Source organism: Aricia agestis, chromosome Z, assembly GCF_905147365.1.
Source record: "Aricia agestis chromosome Z, ilAriAges1.1, whole genome shotgun sequence".
Taxonomy (NCBI): Eukaryota; Metazoa; Arthropoda; class Insecta; order Lepidoptera; family Lycaenidae; genus Aricia; species Aricia agestis.
The window spans coordinates 23396265-23423707 of NC_056428.1; the positions used below are offsets into that span (position 1 = coordinate 23396265).

General features: G+C 36.7%; 1 protein-coding gene across 1 annotated transcript in view; it reads right to left on the reverse strand.

The window, feature by feature from the left end:
• Positions 1–5125: 5125 nt before the first annotated feature.
• The window catches only part of LOC121738992 (protein artichoke-like), a 36435-nt gene continuing 14117 nt past the window's right edge, over positions 5126–27443 (reverse strand). The window contains exons 2-8 of the mRNA XM_042131292.1: positions 13698–13866; positions 8989–9195; positions 8292–8480; positions 7445–7675; positions 6922–7140; positions 6635–6833; positions 5126–5987 (exon numbers count right to left, since the gene is read on the reverse strand). Of these exons, the coding sequence (XP_041987226.1) occupies positions 5575–5987; positions 6635–6833; positions 6922–7140; positions 7445–7675; positions 8292–8480; positions 8989–9195; positions 13698–13866 (1627 nt within the window). The 3' untranslated portion in view covers positions 5126–5574. The remainder of the gene's footprint in view (positions 5988–6634; positions 6834–6921; positions 7141–7444; positions 7676–8291; positions 8481–8988; positions 9196–13697; positions 13867–27443) is intronic.

Consider the following 27443-nt stretch of genomic DNA (forward strand, 5'->3'; position numbering starts at 1 on the left):
TTTGTGAGCATATTGAGTAGGTCTGAGAATCGGCCAACATCTATTTTTCATACCAAAAAAAAAATATATTTGGCAAAACAACGTTTGTCGGGACAGCTAGTACTTATTATAAAACAAAGTAACATTTTTTCCCTCATGTCCCTTTGTTCCCTTTAATCCTTAAAACTACGCAACGGATTTTGATTATTCTTTCAATGTTAGATAGCCCATTTATCGAGGAAGGTTATAGGTTATATTTTATCACGTTAAGACTAATAAGAGCGAAGAAATAGAGGAAAATGTGGAAAAAATGGGGAAAATTATTTTAAAAGGGCTAACTTGAACGCCTTAATCTCAGGAACTACTGGTACGATTTGAAAAATTATTTCAGTGTTAGATAGCCCATTTATTGAGGATGGCTATATGCTATATTTTATCACGCTAAAAGTAATAAGAGAATGAGGTAAAAGCGGGGGAAAGTATTTGAAAGGGGCAAGGGCTTATATCGCGAACTACTGGAGCAATTTTTATGTTATTTGGTCGTGGCACAAATAAGAAGTAGACCACGTGAAGGATCATAGGCTATCGATTTTAATAATTTTTTATATAATATATTTTATACCCGTGCAATATAATATATTTTATACCCGTGCGACGCGACGCCGGGGCGGGTCGCTAGTTATGGCCCGGGAGCTGTAAATCTCAAAGGTGCATGAAATTTTTTGATGAAAATAGATACCTAGTTTAGAACTATAGCTACACGCACGGAATATATAACACTACAGGAAAGGGCATATGGGCGTGGCCCGCGTGCCATAGTTATGTCCAGCTGGACATAACTTAACTCACACGCAAAAGGAAATTCGTGAGTACGGATTTAAGCCTTACGTTAGTTGACGTAAGGTGTAAAATTGCGTACAACTTCAAGTCTTATCATATTTAGCTGTCAAGCGCTGTCTAGCGTTGAATAACTGAACTCGGTAGTCAGAGCCGGTATTGCTAAATTTAAATTCTTCTTTATTTCAAAAGGGTTAGGGTTGTTTTTACGACATTGTATTTAAAAAAAAAATCTCTTTGTGATTGGTTATTTCTTTTGTGTGCGTAAAATGTTACTGTGTGAGTTTGCCGATAGCAGTTTCAATGAAACTTACTTGCTATGCCCTTTCCTTTAGTGTTATATATTCCGTGGCTACACGAAACGCTCGGTTTGCGTGGATTTGCAAAGCCGGAAGTACGTAAAAAATTTTTTTGAAAAAAAAAATTTGATAAACGTTTTGCTCTCACCGTGTGCACCTAAGGTGTATTCAATAGACAATTTCTCTACCTTTCAGGAAAAAAATACGCAAACCAATTTTTTTGGCCGGAAGTGAGTCAGGCAATAGCGTAATAGGGCGGGGGAGGGTAGGGTAAGGGAATAGGGTACGGGATTGGGCCTCCGGTAAACTCGGCAAAACACAGCGCAAGCACTGTTTCACGCCGGTTTTCTGTGAGCGCGTGGTATTCCTCCGGTCTAGCCGGCCCATTCGTGCCGAAGCATGGCTCTCCCACGGTAAAAAAATATTTATTCGCTATACTTTATAGAAAACGAGTTCAGAGTCAATGAACTTTAAGGTGGTTTGCTGAACATTTCCGGCTGTTTTTGAGCCCGCAAACCCACATAATCTTAAAGAAGACAATGAAAGGAACAAATTTAAAAAAAATCATGACATGTAATGAGGGCAAAAAACCTCCCTCATCACGCACATATTATAGAGGCTTGCCTGACTCACTTCCGGCCAAAAAAATTGGTTTGCGTATTTTTTTCCTGAAAGGTAAAGAAATTTTCTATTTTTTACACTTTAGGCAAACCAGTGCGAGGTGCACATGATGAGGGCAAAACTGAAAAAAATATTTACTTCCGGCTTTGCAAATCCACACAAACCGAGCGTTTTGTGTAGCTATAGTTCTAAACTATCTATTTTCATTAAGTTATACATAATATTTTTTATATAATTTCTTCAACCAGGTTACATTGTGTAAGTAATTTTTGACGGTCTTCGGCAAATCGATTTATTACGTCTTCCGTGAAGAATCGCTCCTGTCTTTTATAAGTTATCTATAAAAGTACTAGATAAGATACTTAGTCGTCAACATGATCCAGGGGGGGCAGCTGCATCCCAACCCTCCCTCGGTACGCCCATGCTTGGGAGATACTGAATGTATGCTTTAATTTAAATAAATTGGTATTACTTTGAAAGCTTATATCATGAGTATAAAAAACCAAAATATTAAATTAATAACTATTAAAGGAACGTTCTTATACTGAAGGAACATCTTACGAGTATTGCTGTATTTTTATTACAATTTGTAGCTTTCAAATCATGAGTTAAAAAGGCTCTAAAAACGGTAAATTACGGCATCTCCGTAGGGGGAGCATCTGAACTTTTTACGTTTTTAGAATAACTTCGTAGCTCCACGTGGTGCTACGTGCTACGGTTTGCAATTTGCAAGCGTAGCGCGGGCTACGGCGTAGACTCTACGTTGCATTGGTGCTACAATGCCAAAGATATTATTATTATTATCATTTTGACATAAGCCCCATACGTAATATTCTGTCAAACTCTTCAATAATCGGGGAGGTTTAATCGATTTAAACCGGGTTTTAGGTAATCAAACGTCACTCTAAAAGTATGTGATGTTTTGGTTACAATAATTTTCTAGAGATATTGTTATTTTTAATAATAATAACATGTATGGACGTTTCACAGCACGCTGGTCTGGCCCGTGCTTGACTGCTGAAGGACTTGTGTTACAGGTAGTAGGTACCAGACAACGGAAATACATTTAATACTTTTATACTATACATATATAAGTATTTAAAAAAATATTATATATGATAGACATTTTTAATACACACCAAGACCCAGGAACATAGAGAACTTTTGTTCCGTCGGCGGGATTCGAACCCGCGACCCCCGACATGAGCGCTGACAACACGCTTATCCACTGAGCCAAAGAGGTCTATAACATTAAATAAATATATTTAAGAGGAGTCCACACCGCCCTTTTTCCATACAAACGTTGTCCCCTGTTTCCTCCCTGGATAATGCCGGTAGAGTTATAATTTTTTTCCTGAATATCTATGGCCACAACATGTCCCTATGTTTTCTTTTTTTTTCATAATTTTATTATTAAAAAAGATAAGAACGTCCAAAAATCCAAAATAATGGCCAGATTTTCCTCTGTGTTCAAACACCCAGAAAACAAAACTGGCTAGAATATACAAAAAAAATAAAACATAGAAACACCAATGATATTCTATGTTACTAACGTAACTCTGAGAATCTTTTGTAAGACATTGCTACTCTAGTATTTTAGAAACTCATTGAGAAACACAGTTCAAGCCTTGCTTTAATTTTTAATGAAAAAAGTACTTAAATCGGTTAAGTTTTGAAGAAGGTATCAGCGGACAACGAATCGAAGATTTTCTGTTCTTTTATTAGAACTTTTGTCGTATTGTCTCTATCGCGCTCTGCGGTGGGAGACTTGAGATTGGTGAGACATTTTCAAATACCTATTTTCAATTTCTCTCGCCCCTGGTGTATCCTCTTAAGTAGTATTTTCTTAAAAAAGGAGTATAAAACGCTTACGACGTGACGTAGTTTGGTTTGCTATTTCCTACAGCTATACTGCTATTTCCTCGAACAGTAAATATTATGTATTGCTTCACCGTTTCGCTACCATTGTGGAGGTGATAAGAGTATTTAGTTTCTGATCTGAAGGACGTAGCGAAACAGCCGAGCCATACATATTAGTGATATGTAGAATTTGTTTAAGTTAGGGTCGGTAGAGTTAGGCCGTGTATCAAAAGCTTGGCTCTACATGAGATCTGATATCTTTTTCACAGGGCAAACTTTATGTGGTCATCTTGGCAACATTTGACATGAAATATTTTTGGTGGGATTTTGGTTCTTTTTGTAAATTGGGTCTTGTAAAGATGGAATATATTTTGTTTTTTTTTGTTTTGTTGTAAAAAAAATCGTAGCAAGGAACATGAGAACTGTCACCCATATCATCGTTTATTATTGAAATAATACCCTGCGAATGTAAACTATCTGGCACATCGGAAACCAACTCTATGATGGTTCAAAAAAATATATGTGATGTACATTACTATAAAAACTACCATCGAAAATTGGTTTGAACGAGAGTAAGTTAGTAGTTTTTTTATACGTCATAAATGGTATACTTACCTTAAACTAACAAAAAAAATATCTAACCTATGCGTGTGGGGTATTTATGGACAGGTCTTCAAAAATTACATTGAAGTTTCCTATATAATTTTTTTCTAACCTGAATAGTTTGCGAGATACACTCTTTCAAAGTGGTAAAATGTGTGCCCCCCCCCCCCCCCCTCTAACTTCTAAAGTATGCAGGCATGATAAGTCTAAAAAAATATATGGTGTACATTACTATAAAAACTACCAATTAATGGCGCGGGCGGGGGCGCTTGCTCATACAAATCACAAAAAAATTTTTCCCTTCGAGCGTTGCTCTTTTCACAGTGAACTCTATATTATAAGGGACACATACACAACCTAAGATATTATCACTTAGTTTTGTTACACTCTTTATAGCCAACTGCCAATGCGCCATAACAAAAAACAACTAAGGATTAAAATATCCAATTTTAACTACCATGTAACTCCACCGATAAAATATAACTGATGAAATCATCGAACGCGGCAACAGAGGGACGCAGTCCTAGCGGAGGAGCGAAACAAAAATGTTTCGTTTACTATCTTCGGCAATTTAACGATGTACAATTCGTTACTATGCAAACTAACTAGGTAAAGTGCGAATATAAGCTTTTTTATTTAAATTTCACACTTTAACGGATGGTATCATGTAATGCAGATTACCTAGTTAATGTGCACAGTAACGTATTCTGCATTCTAACGGTAACATAATGTATACAATATACATAATAGTAATAAAAATAATCTACAAAATATGTACCTACATAATATGTGTTTTTGGTCAGCCCATTCTGACGTTTGCGTAATAGAAGTCAAAAAGCGAAGGGAAAGATGATACCTACTTATTTTTAACTCGTATTATTACTGTTAATATTAATAAGTTACAAATGGTAAATAAAGAACCATACTTTACATAATAATATTTATTTAAACAGCAACTACAAAAGTTATTTTATCTCCGTACGACAAATACTATAGCTACAATCAGCGACCTCCGAAAAAGAGATAATATAAATAAATCGTACATTGTAGTATACTAATTTAAAGCACGTTAACTGGAAGAGACCATTACGTACAGCCGAAACCTATACTACAGTTAGTATCGCTTTAAGCAAATCGTCGCCAGACGTAGCCTCCGTAATATTCACTAACTCTATCAGTTACATTTTACATAAATACATTTCGTACATTTCCACTATGGTATACACATCCAAGTCCGAGGAGAGCTCACGAGTATGGAACATTCACACAGTCAAATCACACGGCACACGCTTCGGCATCGTGGACGTATTCACACCGACCGACCGAACCTGCCCGCTCGGGGCGAACTCAGTTTATAGGCGAGGAGCCAGCGCGCTCACTGTGTGTTCGCGTTGAGGTCCCGCAGGCGGAGGTGCTCCGACAGGGTCTGGAGATCTCTCCTCTCGTCCGGCCACTTCACCACCACGTTGGAGTTCTCCGAGGGCAGCGTGACGGGCGGCTCCACTAGCACGGGCAGCCCGCCCTCGCGCTCCGGCAGCACGTGGCCGATTATCGTGCCCAGCCGGCGGTACGAGAACTGCGGCGGCTGCACCTCCCTGCCGTCAATCATCTGAACCCGCTTCTCCATCTGCGCGACGACTATGACGGGCGTGTCGGGTTCGATGTCGTTCAGAGTCCGGAACGACGTCGGAGGCCGACTACACTTCGATGTGCCGATCACGCGCGTGTTCATTCTCTCCAGCGTGGCTTTGAGGTCGAAAAAACGATCGTCGCATAGCACAGGGTTATCTGAAAGAGCACGATCATAAAATCATTCACGATCATTAACGTTACTAGGGTATACCGAAACGTTTAGTCCTAGTAATACTGGGACTAAAGATTTTGGTATTTGGATAAAGCGATTAAATCGGTTTGTTTATTGTTAATAGTCGATAAGCCGGGTGATTAAAATTTTAAATAATTGGACTTGACATGTTTTCATTGTTATACATTTCGATACATGAGATTTCACAATATTATATCTTCTACATCCAGATAAAAGTAGCACAATATGAGTAGTACAACATAAAACATATTAAAATCGCATAACAGCACAGTTATTGACAGAAATTCAAAATACAAGGACGGAAAAATTGTGTCAGTACTTAGCAACAGCATAGACAGGGCGTATAGACACAAACCTTATACTTTACACTACTCATGCTGCTTATCAATATACAAATAACTAATAAGCACAATAATTACAAACTGTCTCGTCGTGTTACATAAACTATTTAACACGGCAACAGGAAAATATTTACTAAATAGAAAAAACTGCAAGGAAAAATCAATTAATGACACAAAAATTCGCAGCGCAAAAGTTGCTAGAAGCAAAAAATAGCGTAGCATAGCAAATTATTCGGTAATGATAGTATCAATTTCACAATCAAACCAACCTTGCAGATATATCTTTAGCGTGCTGGGAACACGGTTGATCGTGCAACTGGACTTCGAGACCACCATTTGGTTGACGGACTTGATGTTATTGTACGAGAAATCTGCTGTGCACAAAGATGGCAGACCGTGGAGATTTTTGTCCAGAATTGTCACGTTATTATGATGCGCAATCAGCTCCTCCAAAGACGGCAGGCATCTCTGAAAAAACAAGAAAGTTGCATGACACAGTAATCGAAGAAGACGCGACATCAGCATTCGCGAAGCGCGCGAGCGGAGCAAAACAAACCTTCGAAGTTAGGAATGACGTGATATGGTTATAGGAGACGTCTAGTAACTCGAGCCTGTCCAGGCCGATCAGGTCGTCGGAGGAGACCTGCTGCAGCTGGTTGTTGCTGAGGTTCAGCCTCATGAGCCCGTGCAGCCCCTTAAGCACGCTGCCCAGAGTGTGAATGTAGTTATGGTCCAACCTCAGTTCTAATACTTTTGTGTCGTTGTAAAAATCCTCCTGTAATTATGAAAATGTTATTGTTAATTTACAAAAAGAGAACCATAATTCGTATCCTGTGGAACCGTACATTTGTCGCAGCAAAAATATACTATACTGTAATATTATACCTTAAATATAGTTTAGTAGTATTGAAGCTCAGTCAATAAAAAACTAGAACATGTTTCCTCGTTAAAATATCACTTTTATTGTTGCTATTTACAAAAAAATTCATGATATATTTCATATTTGTAGCTATTAATGTGAAGATGCAATTTATCTTAATTATTTACTCGTAACCCAAGTAAATTGCCAAATAGCTTACCTGCAAATTGCCCGTGATTTGTGTAATTTTGTTATAGGAGAGATCGATGAGCGATAGTTTCGTCAGCCCCTTTATCTCCTGCAGCGAGAACTCTGGCAGGTGATTACCAGTAAGGTTCAAATACCGAAGAGAGACGAGACTTCGGAGAGATCCGTTCAGCGATACCAGCTGATTGTTCGCTATATCGAGATGCTCGAGTGAATGTGCTTCCTCAAACTCATCCTCTGCAAGCTAAAAATGTTGGTATTTAGACACAAAACACTTACAATTTTTACACGGATCGTACGGACGGAGTGTAATTAATACACGGATCCTCCGCCTAAAGTGGGTTCAGAAGTTTTTGCGTGGAATAGTGTAAGCCCGGCCGCACATTGTCCGAAATTTTTGATCAGAAACAGTTGAACGTCCGCGCTGTCTCACATTTTGTAATGAGCCGAGTGAGCTCGAACTCGCCGGAAGGATATTTCGGATAGTGTGCGGGGTGGCGGTTCGGCGAAATTCAACTGTTTCTGATCAGGATTCGGACAATGTGCGGCCGGGCTAAACATCGATCTGGCTATCTGTGATCAGCCAACTGGATTAAATAGCCGTTCAATCAAACAACTAGCCCTTTGACTGAACAACGCCAATCAATCACACGGCTGTACATCGTTTAGCCGACTTGTTGACTGCAACCAAGTGCAACGTTCAACACTACATCCAGATGACGCTTAGGCGGCTTAGCCAACTAGTTAAATGGTAAATAAACTGTTTGATTGAATGGCTTTTTTAACCAGTCGACTGCGACATATCTATCAACTTTCACATACATTGTGATATTTGATAAAGGCAGCTTTTGTATACTTACAGTTTTAATAAGATTGTCCGCCAAAGTCAGTCTGATCAAATTCGATGACTTTTGTATGGCTCCCTCTATTGCTTGTATTTTGTTCGCGTAGAAATAGAGGGATCTTAAAGACGGCATCAGTCTTAGATCTTGAGGAAGTTTCTGGAGCTCGTTATACGGTGCATGAATGTATTCGATTCTCTTGCTTTTCTAAAAAAAATGAAGAAATTTAAAAGGAACGCCGATATGAAAATTCTAGTGTCGGGCAATCAGAAGGCATAATAATATTGTAACGATCATATGGAAGTTGCTTTCCATGTAATAGATTTAAAACCCAAATTTTCCAGTACTAAGAGCGATTGTTGATTGCTAATCCTAAAACAAAAAAATTGTATAGAGTTTACTGTAAAGGAATAGCTCTAAACAATTTTTGTGACTTGTATAAGTAAGCGCCTGAGCTTCATGAATTTTCTCATACAAGAGTAAAGAATAATAATTTACTCTTTTAAAAAAGTATTATCACTTAGTTTTGTTACGCCCTGTATAAAGTTTGGCGGTTATTAGGAAGTGTAAAAATTTCTCACAAAAAATATTTTTTTTTACTTTTGTCATTTGTGAAATAAAGGGGACGTTTTGATTGCGCACTTTGAGGCACGAGGACCCCGTATAATACTGCAGATACGGCGGTAGCTACGCCCCTGGCTCTTAGTTTACTTACAATAGGCAATTCGTTGTCAAGGCTTTGTATGGTGTTGTTGTTGATCAGCATCCACTCCATATGCTCCATGTCTCTCAGGGTTCCGTTGAGCGTCACCAGGTGGTTTCCGGCCAAACTGATGCGTCTCAGAGCCTTCGGCAAGGCGTCAGTGTCTATCCTTGATATCTCGTTACCGACGAGCACGATATAATCTACCTCCTGTATGTCCTGAAATAGAAATGATCAGGTGTTAAAATATTAAGCCTACTAAAATAAATATGCAGCCGAACGTAGAACCTCCACTTATTTGGAAATTGATCAATTAATTACAAACATAGGAAACCATACATTTTGCCTAAAGTTCCTACTCATGACTTTTCCTGGGACTTGATTTAACTGAATATAGGTAATAAATAAAAAAAAAAAACTCCCGCCAAAACAACTTTAAAAAGTAATGAAATAATATTTACTGCCTTTAAGTTCTAAATATTTCCTAACTTGTGTAAAGTCATATTTTAGTCCATAATTGTTGTCACGGTGTGTCGGGGGACCGCCAAGTAAACTACAACCTACAACCGCCAAGTCGCTAATTACCTATCCCGATTCAGATCGCTGTGAATTGATCCTTAAACTTGTTATGTGAAATTAAACATCTACATTAGCGGTCCCCCGACACACCTTGACAACAATTATTATGGACTAAAATATTACTTTACACAAGTTAGGAATTATTTGAACTTAAAGGCAGTAAATATTATTTCATTACTTTTTAAAGTTGTTTTGGTGGCGGTGTTTTTAAATTTCTTAATTTCATTTAATTTCATACTTTTTAAACTTGTGTTGGTTATAGTGCAGAATAATTCCTATCAACAGAATCATATTCTCATGATAACCATCTATCAATGTCGTTTTCGATGAGGCCGTTAATATGAGCCCAAACATGAAACCTCCACTTTGGGTTCATACGAAGCTCGATTCCTATAGAATCCAGGTGATGCTGCAGCAGCAACATGTAAATATTTACTGTTTATACTTTATCTACTTCTTACTGGTTGTCGCAATTAAAATGCGCCCAAACACGAAACCTCTCCTCTTAGTTGGCGAGGAGTTGGATATCCTATTGATTACCAGGCGATGCTGCAGCACCAGGTCAACTTTCCATTATTATGTGTATACGTATATTGTATACTAGCTGTTGCCCGCGACTTCGTCCGCGTCAGTAAAATGTGATGACCAAGATAATAAAAAAGAGAAAAAAAATCCCCTTTTTATGGTTCCGTTTTCGATGAGGCCGTTAATATGAGCCCAAACATGAAACCTCCACTTTGGGTTCATACGAAGCTCGATTTCTATAGAATCCAGGTGATGCTGCAGCAGCAGCATGTAAATATTTACTGTTTATACTTTATCTATTTCTTACTGGTTGTCGCAATTAAAATGCGCCCAATCACGAAACCTCTCCTCTTAGTTGGCGAGGAGTTGGATATCCTATTGATTACCAGGCGATGCTGCAGCACCAGGTCAACTTTCCATTATTATGTGTATACGTATATTGTATACTAGCTGTTGCCCGCGACTTCGTCCGCGTCAGTAAAATGTGATGACCAAGATAATAAAAAAGAGAAAAAAAATCCCCTTTTTATGGTTCCTTTATAAAAAAAGTAAAATATATCCTCCTCCTTTTCGGAAGTCGGTTAAAAAGTAGCCTTAATTATTTCTTACTACATCAGCTATGTGCCTAAAAAAGTCCCGTCAAAATCGCTCCAGTCATTTCAGAGATTAGCCGGAACAAACAGACAGACAGACAGACAAATAGACAAAAATAAAAAATAAATGTTATCGCTTGACAAACTCGAGTCTCGATCTAAAAGACTATAAAATGGTATAATATGGTAGTGATGATGATGATGATGATGATGATGAATGTAATTTGCATAGAAGCATATGCTTTCTGTTCTTAAAACAACGCCAAAACTCCCAAACTTGTATCTATAAAGAAGGAGTTCTCTCAGCACCTTCCGAACCACGGTATACCAGGTATAACTCGGTGCAAAATCTTACTTGTTGGTAGCATATGCTTAGAATACTTCTCACGAAACCGAAGTCACCACATGTTTCCCTATAAGTTTTGAGGAGTTCCCTCGATTACTTATGGATCCTTCATCAGATCACCACTTTTGTGAATATAATACCAAATTGGGATGATACCCTATATACCAAAAGAAAAAATTTGAAAATCGTTTAACAAACGGCGGAGTAATCGTTGAATATAAGAAAACGAACATAACACCTCCCCCATTTTGAAAGTCGGTTAAAATTGTAGCCTATGTGTTATTCTGATGTATAAGCTATATTATTGTTAAGTTTCATTAAAATCCGTTCTGTAGTTTTTGCGTGAAAGAGTAACAAACATCCATACATCCACACATCCACACATCCATACATCCATACATCCAAACAAACTTTCGCCTTTATAATATTAGTAGGATTCACAAATGTCACGAACTAGAATGAAATATAAAACCCATCAAACGACTACAAGTTGCTAACGGCCTTTCATGAACCAGATAAACCCTAATTGTCCAGCACTGAGCAGGCTGATGATGATGAATTATAGCTAAGAACACTCTCGATCATGTCAGCTTTCAAACAAAGAAAACTAGATCAAAATCGGTCCACCCGTTTGGATGCTACGATGCCACGGACAGATACACACACAGACATACAGACAGACAGACACACAGACAGACAGACAGACACGTCAAACTTATAACACCCCTCTTTTTTGTCGGGGGTTAAGCCCAAAAATGAAACCTCCACTTTGGGTTCATACGAAGCTCGATTCCTATAGAATCGAGGTGATGCTGCAGCAGCAGCATGTAAATATTTACTGTTTATAGGTATTTTATCTACTTCTTACTGGTTGTCGCAATTAAAATGCGCCCAAACACGAAACCTCTCCTCTTAGTTGGCGAGGAGTTGGATATCCTATTGATTACCAGGCGATGCTGCAGCACCAGGTCAACTTTCCATTATTATGTGTATACGTATATTGTATATTCACAAATGTCACGAACTAGAATGAAATATAAAACCCATCAAACGACTACAAGTTGCTAACGGCCTTTCATGAACCAGATAAAACCTAATTGTCCAGGACTGAGCAGGCTGATGATGATGAATTATAGCTAAGAACACTCTCGATCATGTCAGCTTTCAAACAAAAAAAAACTAGATCAAAATCGGTCCACCCGTTTGGATGCTACGATGCCACGGACAGATACACACACAGACAAACAGATAGACAGACAGACAGACAGACAGACAGACAGACAGACAGACAGACAGACAGACACGTCAAACTTATAACACCCCTCTTTTTTGTCGGGGGTTAAAAAATCGGTTTAGCCTTTAGCGCAAAGCGTAACAATTTAGCATACTGAAGAGCGCACCTGACCCTAACTTGACTACATACTTAAACCTAGATCTCAAAATCTGTAAGGTCTAGAAAACTGATTTTATGACACAAGTAACTTCAGTTCATGAAGATTAAATGCTCAAGGCTGAAAAAATGCTCGATAGTTTCTTTTTTTTTTTTAATCTTGTTTTAGACCAATTTTTGCTTGGATCTTCGAAGTTTGCTGTCTTTTCTTTAATATTTTTTAATATCTAAAAGGCGAAAAGAAGAGATGTATCTCAGTTATTTGTGTATTTTATATGTAACATTTTTTGATAGGCGTGTTTGCCGCAGGATGTGGCTAAGATAGAAAAAAAATGCTTTTAAATTTTTTCATGCGCTAATTGAAAATTACATTTCGTTGAACATGTTATAAAATCCAAACTCCAAAATGTTATAGAATAGTAATAAATTATGTTTCTAAAATACATAATTATAATAATAATGAATAATAAATCTTTATTTTTTCAATAAAATCACAAACAATATAAGCAAAAGATTACTTGTGTTTTATTATTATATTATTATACCGATCTTTTTTATATAAGTACATAGGGAAAATCTGTTTATTTTCTCTATGTACTTATATAAAAAAGATCTAGTCTGAGAGAATGACAAGATTTAGTGAAAATAAGTATACAGGGCATGGGCGCCGGCACAAATAATTTCCAATGGGTGCAGATTTTAGTTTTCTTTCTTTTCTTTTTACTTTTTACGAACAACAGTGACTCTATTTACGTAAACAGAATATATTATACATATTTTAGTGCCGAAACATTAGGAACTATCTTTGTACGGCTTCCAACATACTGCTTTTTATTTCAATAATCTTATAAGAAAGAATTTTTGTCTTTATTTGTTTAGCAGTCAGACACACACTAATTATATGAGACATATTAAAAAAAAACTCTTTCAGCGCTGCTACTTTCTCAGTGAACTCTATATGAGGGAGACGTACACATAATAAAGTATTATTATTTACTTTTGCTACTCTTTATCCATACTCAATATTATAAATTCGAAAGTGCGTCTGCCTGTCTGTCTGTTTCCTCTCCTCTACACGCTCAAATCGCTGAATCGATTTTCTGAAATTTGGTACAGACATACTTAGAGTCCCGGGAAAGGACATCGGATACTTTTTATCCCGGAAAAATGTACGGCTCCTGCACGATAAAGGAATTTTGGCGCAACGGAGTTATGGGCGTCATATAGTTATGTATAAAACATTGTCATTGGTAAATTAAGCATAAAATAGAATCACCGAAAGGAATACCTTGAAATCCTCCTTTGTGAGTGTGGTTATCTTGTTCTTGCTTAGATCAAGAGTGTGCACATGAGGTATATGTCGTAGTATGTGTCTCGGCATTTCCGGCAGCAGATTCTCCGATAGACAGAGGAAGTTGATGAGGTCCAGTTTCAGGAAGACGCTTTCTTTCAGGTCACTGTAAAGAAAAGGGCATTGATATTATTTTTTAACCGACTTTAAAAAAAAAGAAAGTTATCACTTATCAGTTAGACCCGTATGTATGTAATATTTCCAGAACTGTCCAGTTTTCGTATAATATGTTTGTCTATTTTAGTGTCTGAAGAAATGTGCCAAATTTCAAAAGTGTACGTATGTATGTAATATGTTTTTATGTTTGTGTGCGTATATCTCTAGAACTACCAGTGTAATGTATGTATGTTTTTATATTTGTGTTCGTATATATCTGGATCTACAGGTCCGATACATGTAGTTCTTCTGTTGTACTAGGTATTGTTCAACTTAGAGAATACGTCTTCAAGTTTATTATAAAAATCGGTTCAGTGGTTTTTGAGACAGGCAATTTTAATTCCAAATTATGCACAATTTTGAAGTCGGCTTTATCGTTTTAAAATACCATTATTATAGTAGGTATACTATCAAAGAAGTTGGTTCATACGTAACTTGTTACTTGGTGGATGGTTGGTGGTGCTGTGTGATTCGGTCGGATAATCTTTGACACAAGTATATATTAAGTCTATGCTTTGACAATACTTACATTCATATTATCTGTTACAAGTTACAACAAAAGGCTTGTCAGATACATTATGATATCATCAAAAAAAATTATCAACAAGTAAATGCCGGACCTACGGTTATGACCAGCCCCGGATTTATATATAGGCCGTATTAGGCCACGGCTTAGGGGCAGGAACCTCCTACGGGGCCGACAGATCTCGTATATGGAGAGGCGAAAATAAAATGGCCTTAGATATTTAATTTTCCCCGCCCCATGTACGAAACCGACGTAAAAGAAATATTACTATGGAAATGAAACAACTTTTTAACCGATTTCCAAAAAAGAGGAGGTTATACGTTCGACTGTGGTTTTTTTTTCAAATAATTGCGCAAGGAATAAGCCATCCATATTGTTTCGTACTTTTGCTCGTCAATATCTTTTCCAAATTATAAGACAAAGACAAAGTCCATTTTTCTTACCTTAAGTATACATGAGTCGAATACTCAAATGTTCTACTGTATAGTTAGCATGTGCATACTAGTATAGTAAGCATACTATAATATAGTATGCATATGTAGTAAAGTGGGCATACGGTAGACTGTGGCTGCAGAAAAGCAGGTTTACAGAATAGTAGGCACACTGTAGAGCATATTTTTTAGGCCTGCTTTTCAGCAGCCACACAATAATATGCTTTCACAGTTTCCATTGCATCTGCAGAAAATTAATTTCATGAGATCGGGGAGATTGAGGGATCTTTTTCTCAAAAGATCATCTACAAGGTTGGTCTAAGGTATTTTTTTTTTGTAAAATGTATTAAACAAAGTTAAAGAGCGATAATAAACCTTTTAAAAAAATATTATCACGTTTCTGCTTATAACTTTTGAAATTTTTAATTTAGGGTAAAAAGTTACATGAACATATTTGTAGACAAAATAATTTGCAACAAATTATGTACGTACAATTTTTTTGTAGGACTTATATTTAGAGAGATATCACGAAAATAGTGTTGTCACCCCTTTTTCAAGATGGCGGCCGGGGGACAAGGGTGGCGACCCCACAAACTTGAGGTTAAGCTTCTATTGACCCCTAAAACATATCCCAAAAATAATATCGCGTCCTCTAATAAATGCAATGTTCGGTCCTAAAATTGTAACATTTCAATCGACTAGAATTCATTAAATGGTTTTATTAATGACGCCATTTAATTGAATGACTAACTCGTCAAGATGTTAACTGTGGCGTGTGGTGTTATAGACTAGTGATAATACTTAAGGCAGGTAACTTAGTTTAGGGTGTATATAATTAATTATAACTAGCTATTTGACCGAGCTTTGCTCGGTAGGTATTCGATAAAACACGAATAAAATGACATTTTCTAAAAATGATTTCTAGCTAGATCGATTTATCGCCCCCGAAACCCCCTGTATACTAAATTTCATGAAAAGCGTTACCTTGGAAGTCGGTTTTAATTTATGTTAAAAAATAATAATTAGTATTTATTGATAGCGGTAACAGATATTGTACACAATCTGTGAAAATTTCAGAATTCTAGCTATGGCGGTTCCTGAGATACAGCCTGGAGTCAGATAGACAGACAGACGGACAGACATCGAAATCTTAGTAATAGGATCCCGTTTTTACCCGTTGGGTACGGAACCCTAAAAATGTGTTTAAAATAGGATAAGTAATTAAATATAAGTAACTAGAACCCGCCCGCAACTCTGTTGCGCCGAAATACGTTTATCGCGCGGCAATCGTACATTTTTCCGGGATAAAAAGTTTTTTTAATGAAATAAGGGGGCAAACGAGCAAACAGATCACCTGATGGAAAGCAACTTCCGTCGCCCATGGACACTCGCAGCATCAGAAGAGCTGCAGGTAAGTTGCCGGCCTTTTAAGAGGGAATAGGGTAAGGGTAAGGGTAATTTAATCGAGTGACTGTAAATTACAGTTTTATTTGTCAAAATTACTAAATTTGGGTTATAGAATTACTATTTGAGCGACTGACTGTGAGTGACGAGAAATTAACAGAACTGCAACTTAGAAATTATTTATTTGGGTTACTTAAAATCAATGAATAAGGAAACAGATGGAGGCGACATACCTAACTACAAAAAAGTGTGGCCGGCGTCATATTGCCAAGAACTAAACATGGCGGTCTATAGTGATAGGACACTCGGTTGATATTTGTCGAGGACATCGATAAACTAACATGTTATAAGTGAGCCTCCTGTTATATTATATATTATATTGATATCAAAAATGATTTTTTTTATATTATATAAAAAAATATCATTTTTGCCAATTTTGTCTCTATGTATTATAGTACATATAGACAAAATAGGCAAATACGGTTTTTTTAACATAATAAATAGCCTCCTTAATTTTAATAAAACTATTTAATTTATTTTAAGTTTATTAATTATTATTTAAGTTGCCATTAATCGGGCAAAAATTACCAAAAAGTCGGACAAATACTAGTTGAACTCGCGCACGAAGTGTTTACAGTTTATTTTAATTTTACCATCAATTATTATTAATATTAAAGTATGTATACAACTGAGTATTTTGTGAACATTTCAAGTGTCTATTTTTTTCGCGATATATCGAGACCAATATTGATATTTTTTCAAATATCGATGTATCGATATATCGATATTTTCTTTCAATTTCGACATCCCTATAATACGACACTTTGACAGTTTATGTACCTCGAAGAACCGGAACATAAAATGGCGGACCGGCCACAGTATTTTGATTTGGTAGAGACCATTATGCCGAGTCCACTTATAAAAGTGAATGCTTAAAATACAAAATGAGCAGCTTCATAATATTTGAGCGACCTAATATCTGTTTGACTGTCAACGTTACGTCCTGCATTTTTGCAATATTTGGCAAATGTATTTTTCATACTGAGCGGCATTTTATCTATGAAGTGTTTCGAATACAAAAACCACTTTGAAAAATACACTAATGAGCAGAGTATAATGAGCACACATTAAAACAAAAAAATGAATATTATGAAATAACTATTTTTTATATTTATAATTATATTTATATTTTTATATATTTTTTTATTACTTTCACGTAAAATTTTTCCCAAAATATGTATTGTTCTATTTGTAGGAATATTTTTAGGAGTATTTGTAGGAGTAATATGTGGGGGGGGTGGGGGTAAACCCCGTATATATAAAAAAATCATTAATAAATTACACAAACGATAAACCTTAACGGAACGTCAAAGAAATAGCGCAGCGCAGCCTAACCCAAAAAAGTCGTATTGGCCGCAGCCCAACTCACCTGACTGCAACAATTCGTCGCCCCGCCCCTATTCGAATTCGCACGCATTGCTAATATGTAGTTTTCATTACAACACGTATCAAAATATAAAATATAAAGCCTCAAATAGAATATCAGTAACCAATTATCATTAATAAAGCAGCTCACAAAAGTTTGCTCAAAGTGAACTTTTTAGTAGCTCGTAATAAATAACCTCACTTAGAAAAATTGAATCTATATTTAATATTGAAGTTGCCCGCTATGTATTTCCAGTCGCTCACTTAGTAATACAGTCGCATACAGGATTAATCGCAATCCAGATTTTGTAAGCTCGTTCTGGATTTTATTATAAATCAATATAAGTCGTTAGTTTAGTTTATTTTTCGCTAAGTCAAATTAATACCGCTCATGTTATTAAAACAGTATGTTCATCATTAGTCGCAAAGTAATTTTTTATTCGCTCGTTTTATTATTTCCCATAGGGTAATAGGGGAGGGTAGGGGAGGGTAGGGAAGGGAATAGAGCCTCCGGTAAACTTACTCACTCGGCGAAACACAGCGCAAGCGCTGTTTCACGCCGGTTTTCTGTGAGAACGTGTTATTTCTCCGGTCGAGCCGGCCCATTCGTGCCGAAAATACAATAAGCCCCCAAGAAAGCACAAAGTATACTTTGTGCGTTCCTGGGACTCAAAATATCTCCATAAAAAATTTCAGCAAAATCGGTTCAGCGTTCAGTAGTTTTGACGTGAAGAATTAAAGTTAGATAAACACACTTTCGCATTCATAAAAAATAATAATATTAGCATGGAAGTATGGATATTGCTTTACGTTTCTTCATTCATATTATGCGCAAAGAAATGACAACAAACTGTGTTATAATATTTTAATCATCTAGCTCCAGTGAGTAATAGCTATATTTTTATCATGCGTATTTTTATAAATAAACCTAATATTATTGTATTAAATAAAATGGTTCGTAGTAAAGTTGATAAAGGGTAGAGTACCCGGAGTTTATACCTCCTGCTGCTGATACCAAACAAAGTTTGGTATCAGCAGCAGGAGGTATAAATAAAACTAGCTGTTTGACCGAGCTTTGCTCGGTATCCGATGAAAATGACATCTTCTAGAAATGATTCCTAGCTAGATCGATTTATCGCCCCCGAAACCACGTATATACTAAATTTCATGAAAATCGTTGGAGCCGATTCCGAGACCCCAATTATAAATATATATATCATATATATCATCATCATCATCATATAAATAAAATTGGAGTGTCTGTTTGTAATATTGAAAGAACCGTTTTTTACTACATGCATATGAATGTACATACGGTACATATACCCAAATAGCAATTTTTACAATTTTTGTCTGTCTGTATGTCTGTCTGTTTGTTCCGGCTAATCTCAGAAACGGCTGAACCGATTTTGACGGGACTTTTATTAGTAACTTAGGCTACTTTTTAACCGACTTCCAAAAAGGAGGAGGATATTTTTTTACTTTTTTTATGTTTTACCTAAATTTTACTCCGCCGTTTGTGGACCGATGGAAATATTATGTAAGTAATACATACGCTAAGGAGAAGCGACCCGTGCACTTGTAAGTAATATGCCAAATCCTGTTATTTTGGGGTGCCCCGAAAACAGCATGCATTACGGTAATTAGAACTTTTGATAGGACAAGCGATTATTTCATGATAAGTGATAACTATTTATAGGTTGGGTCTATTGAATCTATATTTTGAAATGCGAAATAGATCAAAGTAAATATATAGTTATATACGTTATAAAAACTACAAGCAAGTTTTGAGATCAAGTTGGCGTGAGGACAGTTTGGGAATTAGAAAAACACGGTTTTTGAACACGACTTAAATTAAGTGTGTGTATCTAAGTTTGTAGCTAGTTACGGATGCTGTCTACCGTAGAAAATATTGCATACTTGAATATGATGATATTACAGAGTATACACTATACAAGCCACGTAAATGCTCTCGAAAACTTTAAAACCAACGACTCATGAAAACTTTTACATGACATCTGATGTTTGCATATGATACACACGGGCGCTGCTCGTCAGTTCTATTATACTGAAACTTGATTTGACAGGCTACCGCGTGTCTAGATGTGTTATCTGCACATATAACACCTACAAGCATCGTATATCCACAAAAGTGTGCGGAAGAGCAGGTAAGTGCACTATGATGCATCCAGTATACATGTGATACGTTAGTAAACATGAGTGTGAAAGGTCGGCCTCGGGTTATCACAGCGGCGTCGAACAGACGCACATAACACGCTGTACTTCTGGTAATTGTTATACCAGGGATGTCCAACTTTTTCACACTGAAGACTGAACACTCAAAAGCTGAAGCATTTCTGGAAATTGTTATACCAGGCATGACCAACTATTTCACACTCAACTCTCGGTTCCAGATTACACACGCTGCACTTCTGGTAACAGTTATATCAGGGATGGCCAACTTTTTATACTGAAGAGTGAAGACTTAACACTCAAAAGCTGAAACACTTCTGGTAATTGTTATACCAGGGATGACCAACTATTTCACACTCAACTCTCGGTTCCAGATTAAACACGCTGCACTTCTGGTAATTGTTATATCAGGGATGACCAACTTTTTTTTACTGAAGACTTAACTTTCAAAAGCTGAAACACTTCTGGTAATTGTTATAAACTTACCAGGGATGACAACTATTTCACACTCAACTGTCGGTTCCAGATTAAACACGCTGCACTTCTGGTAACCGTTATATAGGGATGGTCAACTTTTTTATACTAAAGAGTGAAGATTTAACACTCAAAAGCTGAAACACTTCTGGTAATTGTTATACCAGGCATGACCAACTATTTCACAATCAACTCTCGGTTCCAGATTATACACGCTGCACTTCTGGTAACCGTTATATCAGGGATGGCCGACTTTTTTATACTGAAGAGTGAAGACTGAACACTCAAAAGCTGAAACACTTCTGGTAATTGTTATACCAGGGATGACCAACTATTTAACACTCAACTGTCGGTTCCAGATTATACACGCTGCACTTCTGGTAATTGTTATATCAGGGATGACCACCTTTTTTTACTGAAGACTTAACACTCAAAAGCTGAAGCACTTTATTCACTTTTGTATGGGTGCCCCAGCGTCACGAATTTTCCCATACAAAAGCAAAACAAAAATTTCACATACACCCTGTATGCCACTAATAATAATGACCATTTTTTTTAAACTTTACTCCAGTTTCAAGAGTAAACACGGTGTGCTTCTGGCAACCAGCTAGATAAATAATTTTAAAGCTCTACTATGTATTAAACGTTCACTTTATGTTTGAAATCAAACATGCTGCAGGTCGCTGCACTTCTGGTAATCGTTCTACCAGAAATTACCAATAAATTCTGATACTACTGTCATGCCTATTTCTGTAGAAAAAGAGAAAATCAGTTGGCTTATAAAATTTTATCAAAGGTTGTTTTGTCACTAATAACATGCTCTTGGTAAATGAGTAATGGCACAAAATTCGTAGTTATAGAGACCATTAATGTGGATATGAACTGGAATCTTACAGAGTCAAAGTCTTAAGTCCTAAACGAAACGAGATACGACTTGTCTATACTCTATCAATAAATGCAGTACAACATTGATAGGATTAATTATTATTTTTAAGCAAAAAATTTGTAAGTAGTATTGGGAAGTGGTTACTTCTAGTAGGGACCAAACTGTAAGAATTTGAATTCGCTTAAAAGATCAAAAATATGCCTTCGATACAAATTGCGTAATTTCTTAAGCTGTCGTACATATTCGGTCAACGCATTGGGCTAAAGTGTACCTAGGCCTACTTGACGGTAAGTTGGGAGCAACATTCCATACTCTACAAGCTGGCCCAATGCACTGGTACAATGCGCTGGCTCCATGTATAGCGCGATTTAGTGTTTTATAACTTTTACATCCATGGTTTTCCCCAACTTACGACACACGCGCTGTACTCTGACATGTGCAAACAATATCGAATAGAGTACAATAAACGATAACTATCATTGTATGTTATTGTCATAAAGACGAAGATCAACGAAAATTGTTTGACCGATCCGAGATTGACAACCAACGTAGATGTGCATTTGTACACCCAGATGTGCAACTGCACACCTAGATGTGCAATTATACACCTAGATGTGCAATTGTACAACTAGATGTGCAATTGTACACCTAGATGCGCATTTGTACACCTAGATGTGCATTTGTAGACTTAGAGGTGCATTTGTACACCTAGATGAGCATTTGTACACCTAAATGTACAGTAATTGTACAAATTGATGTGCAATTATTGTAGACCTAGGTGTGAATTTATACTCCTAGATGTGCATTAGACATTAGTACACTTAGATGTGCATTTCGATGGCATTTCATGGAATAATATTTTTACTCAGTTACTCTTCCATATTTATTACTAGCTTTTGCCCGTTGTTTCGCTCGCGTTGAGAAGTATTGTTATTAATTAGGTATCAAAGTCTCAGTCCGATTGGTCTAAAATTGACAAAGTTTCATACAAACTTTTATCCCTTATTTTATCTTATATATATCTTTATCTATTTTATATTATCCCCTTGGGGGTAGAATTGATCGAAATCCTTTTTTAGCGGATGTCTACGTCATTACATCTACCTGCATGCCAAATTTCAGCCCGATCTGTCATCTTTGAGTTATAAATATTAGAGATGTTCCGATCATGACTTTAGCCGACTAGCCGACTAGCCGATTAGTCGGTTGTAAAGAAGCCGACTAATCGGCCGACTAGTCGGCCAACCGATTATGATTTTAGATGTTTTCGTAACGCTTTGTTTACTGCTGATTCGCGGGTAAGTCGCATACGCGGTACGCCGCCTGCGAACGTGTCGGATCGTGTTTTGGTTATGTTAACGTCATGACATAAAGCTTTACCGCGGCAGTCCTCCAGTGCCACACGTATTTTTTTATTATAAATTTTTAGAATGAAGAAGATCTTATGTTGTTATTTAATAAATGTCATAGATATTTATTTACAAGCAAGTAATTTTAGAAACAATTCACTTAATTTCTTAAATGTAAAAGGTTTTCTTAAATGTAATATCAATAATAGTAATATAGTAAAAAGCCGAATAGTCGGCGCTTTTTGCCGACTATTGCCGACTAGTCGCCGACTACAAAAGTGGTCGGATAGTCGGCTTTACCGACTAGTCGGCGACTAGTCGGCACATCTCTAATAAATATATTATAATAATATTTAGATTTAGATTTGTAGGTGTACAATGATTGTGATGTCCCTAGCGAGCCAATAAATTGTACGACCATGTTTTCTAATATCTTCTAAGACATAATATGACATTAGCCCTGAACTACGTAATCAGTTTCATGCCTGGCGCCAAAATGTTCGCGATCTCTGTATCAGTAGTAGTAGCACTGCAATTAATTATATATCACAACTCAATAATTTATGATTATGATTCATCTGTTAGCGCCATGCAAAACACAATTAGTATTTGTACAAATTCTGTAATTATCTACATGCGGTAAGTGAAGAAAATAACGAACAACACCAAAATCAAGGTGTAACATGTGACACTTTTTCGGCATTGGTAAAGTTGACGGGCAGGAGGACTGAGTAATGAATATGCAAACGTCTCAATTGAAGCAGTAATAAATTGTGAAATAATCGATTTACCTAATTCTTTAATTATTATTGTGTACATAATATTATGCTTTCTTCAGAGCTTCTTTTCAATTTCTGGGCCTAATTTACAACGTTCTTTGGCTCGAATTCGGAAACTTATTGATCGATTAATTATTGGTTAACGCTTTTAACCAAATTCCAAAACGCAGGACTAATTAATTGACAATTTATGTAACAAACAAAAATAGAGCCTTTTTTAAGTCAATCTAGTTCGAAATCGAAGAATGAAAACTTTAAATAAACCGGATACCTGTCTTGGGATAAACAATATCTTGAGGTTATACAAGGTATGATCAATGTTAACATCTTAGTCTACATTTGTATGTAAAATTGCCTCAAAAACTTTACATTCTACACAATTATGGAATGTAAAGTTTTGAGGCAAGTTGAGTTAGTTGAGCGCTTGAGCTTTAGGCGCTACAGTTTTCTCTATTTATTTATTTTCTCTATTTATAGAAGCTGTAAAAGTTAAATAGTACCTATGTCTTTGATATGATATTGCTATACTTTTGGTATGCTTGTGCACGCGACTCCGTCCGGAGAAAACCATATTATATTACATAATTATTATGTTATACCTGTGATAAAGACATATAATAATACAGGGTGCAATTAAACTTTTCTGCCAAATTTTGATACATTGATTCTTGTTAAAAATAAAAATACACTTATTTTTTCTTTTATAATCACTCAGTACTAAAATGTTGAGAAATAGCTTGGGAAGATTATCCTAAAAACACTACAATTAATGGACACGACGCGCGACGCGTCGCCCGCTCGTGATGTGATCATGTGACCCCGCGCGCGCGTCTCCCTCCGCGTTACCCCCTCTCATTCCCCCGCGCCGTGAGTAACCGTTCTGCAACAATTTTAAACAGGATAAAATATGTCATTGAAAAAAAATAACACCCAATTTTTTTTTATTAAATGGACTCTCCTAGTGATACCTAAGCCCTGGAAAAAATTTGGCAGGAAGGTTTAATTGCACCCTGTATATCAGAAGTTGCATAAGTTTACGTTACTTATTCGGCGCATGTCAAGTTATGAGTGATATAACCTACCAAACAATACGTAGATCTAATATCTATCCATTTCTACGATCGTACATAATATTATTACCTATCTTACTGGTACACCGTACAGTATTAAAAATCCGTCTCTCAAAACGTTAACACTTTTAAATCAAGAGCCAGTGACAGCCAGACTACGTCATTTTATAAAACCTGAAGAAACACCATAGTTGTAGATCATCCAGCCTCTATTATATTATATAGGGGTCATATTAGGGTCAGTCAGGCAAACTTTAAGCTTTAATAAAATGACGCATGTCTGGGTGTCGCTGGTTCTTGGGTTATTTTATGTAACCCACAAAAATATTATTACAGTCGGGTTGATTCAGGCCGCAACGCGACGCGTAGACGGCGTAGATGCATTGACAGATTCGCAAGACGTCGCCAGACGTCGCCTCGCCTCGTCGCGTTGTGGTCTGAATTGACTCATAATTTTACCCGTAAAATCATTAGTTTTTGAGTGACGTCTTACTTTATACACTCTTTACTTTACGTCAAAAATGTGTTGTTACACGTTTTTGACGTAGTAAAGACGAGACGTATAGTCGCATCGAACAGAGTAGCGTGGGTCAACTAGTATGTCATAATTTAATAAGAGAGAAGGCCGAGTACTGTTTGTAATTGTCTCCAGGCCAAAGGGTAATTAAATCACAAAATGGAGCCAATTGGAGGACTAGCTTTGCCCCGTGATTGCACTTGGACCTACATACTGCGATTTTCAACCGACTGCAGTGGAGGGATGATGATTTTGAAAATCCACACTAAACCATATCCATAATTCCATACTAAGGGCCTATTTCACCACTTCCTGATAAGGTGCCGGATAGGCTTATTTGACAAATTCTCCATACTCTATCTGTCAAGTTAATTGGTGGATAGCCTTATCAGGAAGTGGTGAAACAGGCCGTAATTTGTTATACTTAGTACTTGAATCCCGAAAAAATGTACGGTTCCTGTGCGACAAACAAAAATTTTTGTGCAACGGAGTTGCGGGCGTCACCTAGCACTCTACAATGTTTTATATCCTAAGTTTAGGCTAATCCTTAAGGTCTTTAGGATAATAATTATTACGGTCCCAATTGTCCTACAGTCAAAAACAGTGTTGGATATTATGTTTTAGATTGCTTGTTTTCTATGAGAGACCGGGCCGGCCTCTCATAGAAAACAAGCAATGGAACAGCAAAAATGGAAAGGGCGTAAATGGTTTTTGTCGCGTAATATAAAAACCATAAATACATTTCATATAAGCTATGGGCAAATTAAAGTGTATGCTTGAATCAATCTATGTACAAATGGAGCTTAATTAATCACTCTCCTCTGTTGGCAAAATAGGAATCCCTTTTTTTAAAGAGGTCTTTTTGATTGATTACTCCGTGTTATAAAAGTTGAATAATCGTGTTATGCTATGGGTAATTTAAAGACAAAGACATGATGAATACTGACAATGAACTTTAATTTCATAACTTTAGTTAGTTTTTATTATTCGTAGGTTATTGCTGAGAAAAATCGATATCGCTATAACCAAATTATCAAGGCGTCGCCTTAACTACACATTCCCACCACTGCAACTCATGTGTCGTTGGTTACTAACCAACAACGAAAACCCTATCTTTATTGGAAACTTAATTGCATGAAGTAGAGACTAGTTGTGGCCTGTGACTAGAAAGAAATTCGACAGTTTTTGTAATTCTGTAAAAATATACAATGTAGTCGTTGAAGTGCCAATACCTCCTAAGTTCTAATACTCGTAACTAACATATTTTAAGAAATCGCCGTCAAGGATTCAAGATCAATATCTCGTAATTGACGGTTTTAGCGGGCCCCTAGACGATCAATTTTATTGTACAATATCCCCCTTTAAATATTTAATTAATTTTACATATTTGATATTATCTATATTATAGGTACACCGTACAACAAACGTTAAATTTTTTGGCCTTTTTTGCTCATAATCAATGGTAGCAGGTAGGCACTTGAAATAGCAACTCACAAAATTCTTAATTATATTTGTTCTTTAACAATTAATGAAAAAATTAAAATAAAATAAAAATTTATGGCAGGCTCCCATACAAAATACAACAATTTTTTGCCAACTTCCGCTCAATAACGGTACGAAACCCTTTGTTCCCGAGTCCGACTCGCATTTGGCTGATTTTCCTTTTCCTTCTCCCATAACAGCCTTTCCCAAAGTGGGCGATAACGCCCCCTTGTTGGCGCCGAAGGCCTAAAGAGGGGCGATGTGGAACCCAGAAAAAAACGCGGGCGTTGTGTAGAGGCTTTAATTTAAAAGTACATTTTTTTTTTCTCAAAGTGGGCGGTAGACATAATAAGTTTGGGAGCCCCTGTCCTATAAAATAAGCACTAAGCACCTACAGTTAGAAGGTTGGAACTTCATCGACGATATGCCGAAGTACTAGTTTGGCTGTGGGCCTCTTATCTAATTTATGCATCTCGTTTTGGGGTCCATGGGGTTGGACACCAAAACGAACCTCGAAGCTTAAGAAACTCCGAGAATCGAAGCGAAATTCTTATCACAATAATCGGGGCCCAGCTTATTTATAAAATGCTCTAGAGCTCATGTGAATACACGCTTGTCCGATAAAATAAATAACAGAAGCTGGTTATCACTACTATCAGCTGTGCGCTCAGAACATCTCTAAGAAGCAATTATATAAATAACCAATGTATCTCACTGTTCTCACTCGTCATAATTCTATTTTTATACGTTATGATTATTTTAATAATAAACGAATCATTGAAATATCTTCTGTCGCTATAAATTATGAAATTGTGACTGAGTGGGCATAGATTCTTTAACGCCTGAACGAATTTCTATAATAGAATGTGACATAGTTGTTTGTGTGTAAATTCCTAAAATATTTTCAGGATCGTTTGATACAGGTATTCTGATTCACAAATTGCACAATAATATCTCAACTGCGGGCAGATTCACGGATTCCGTTCGACTC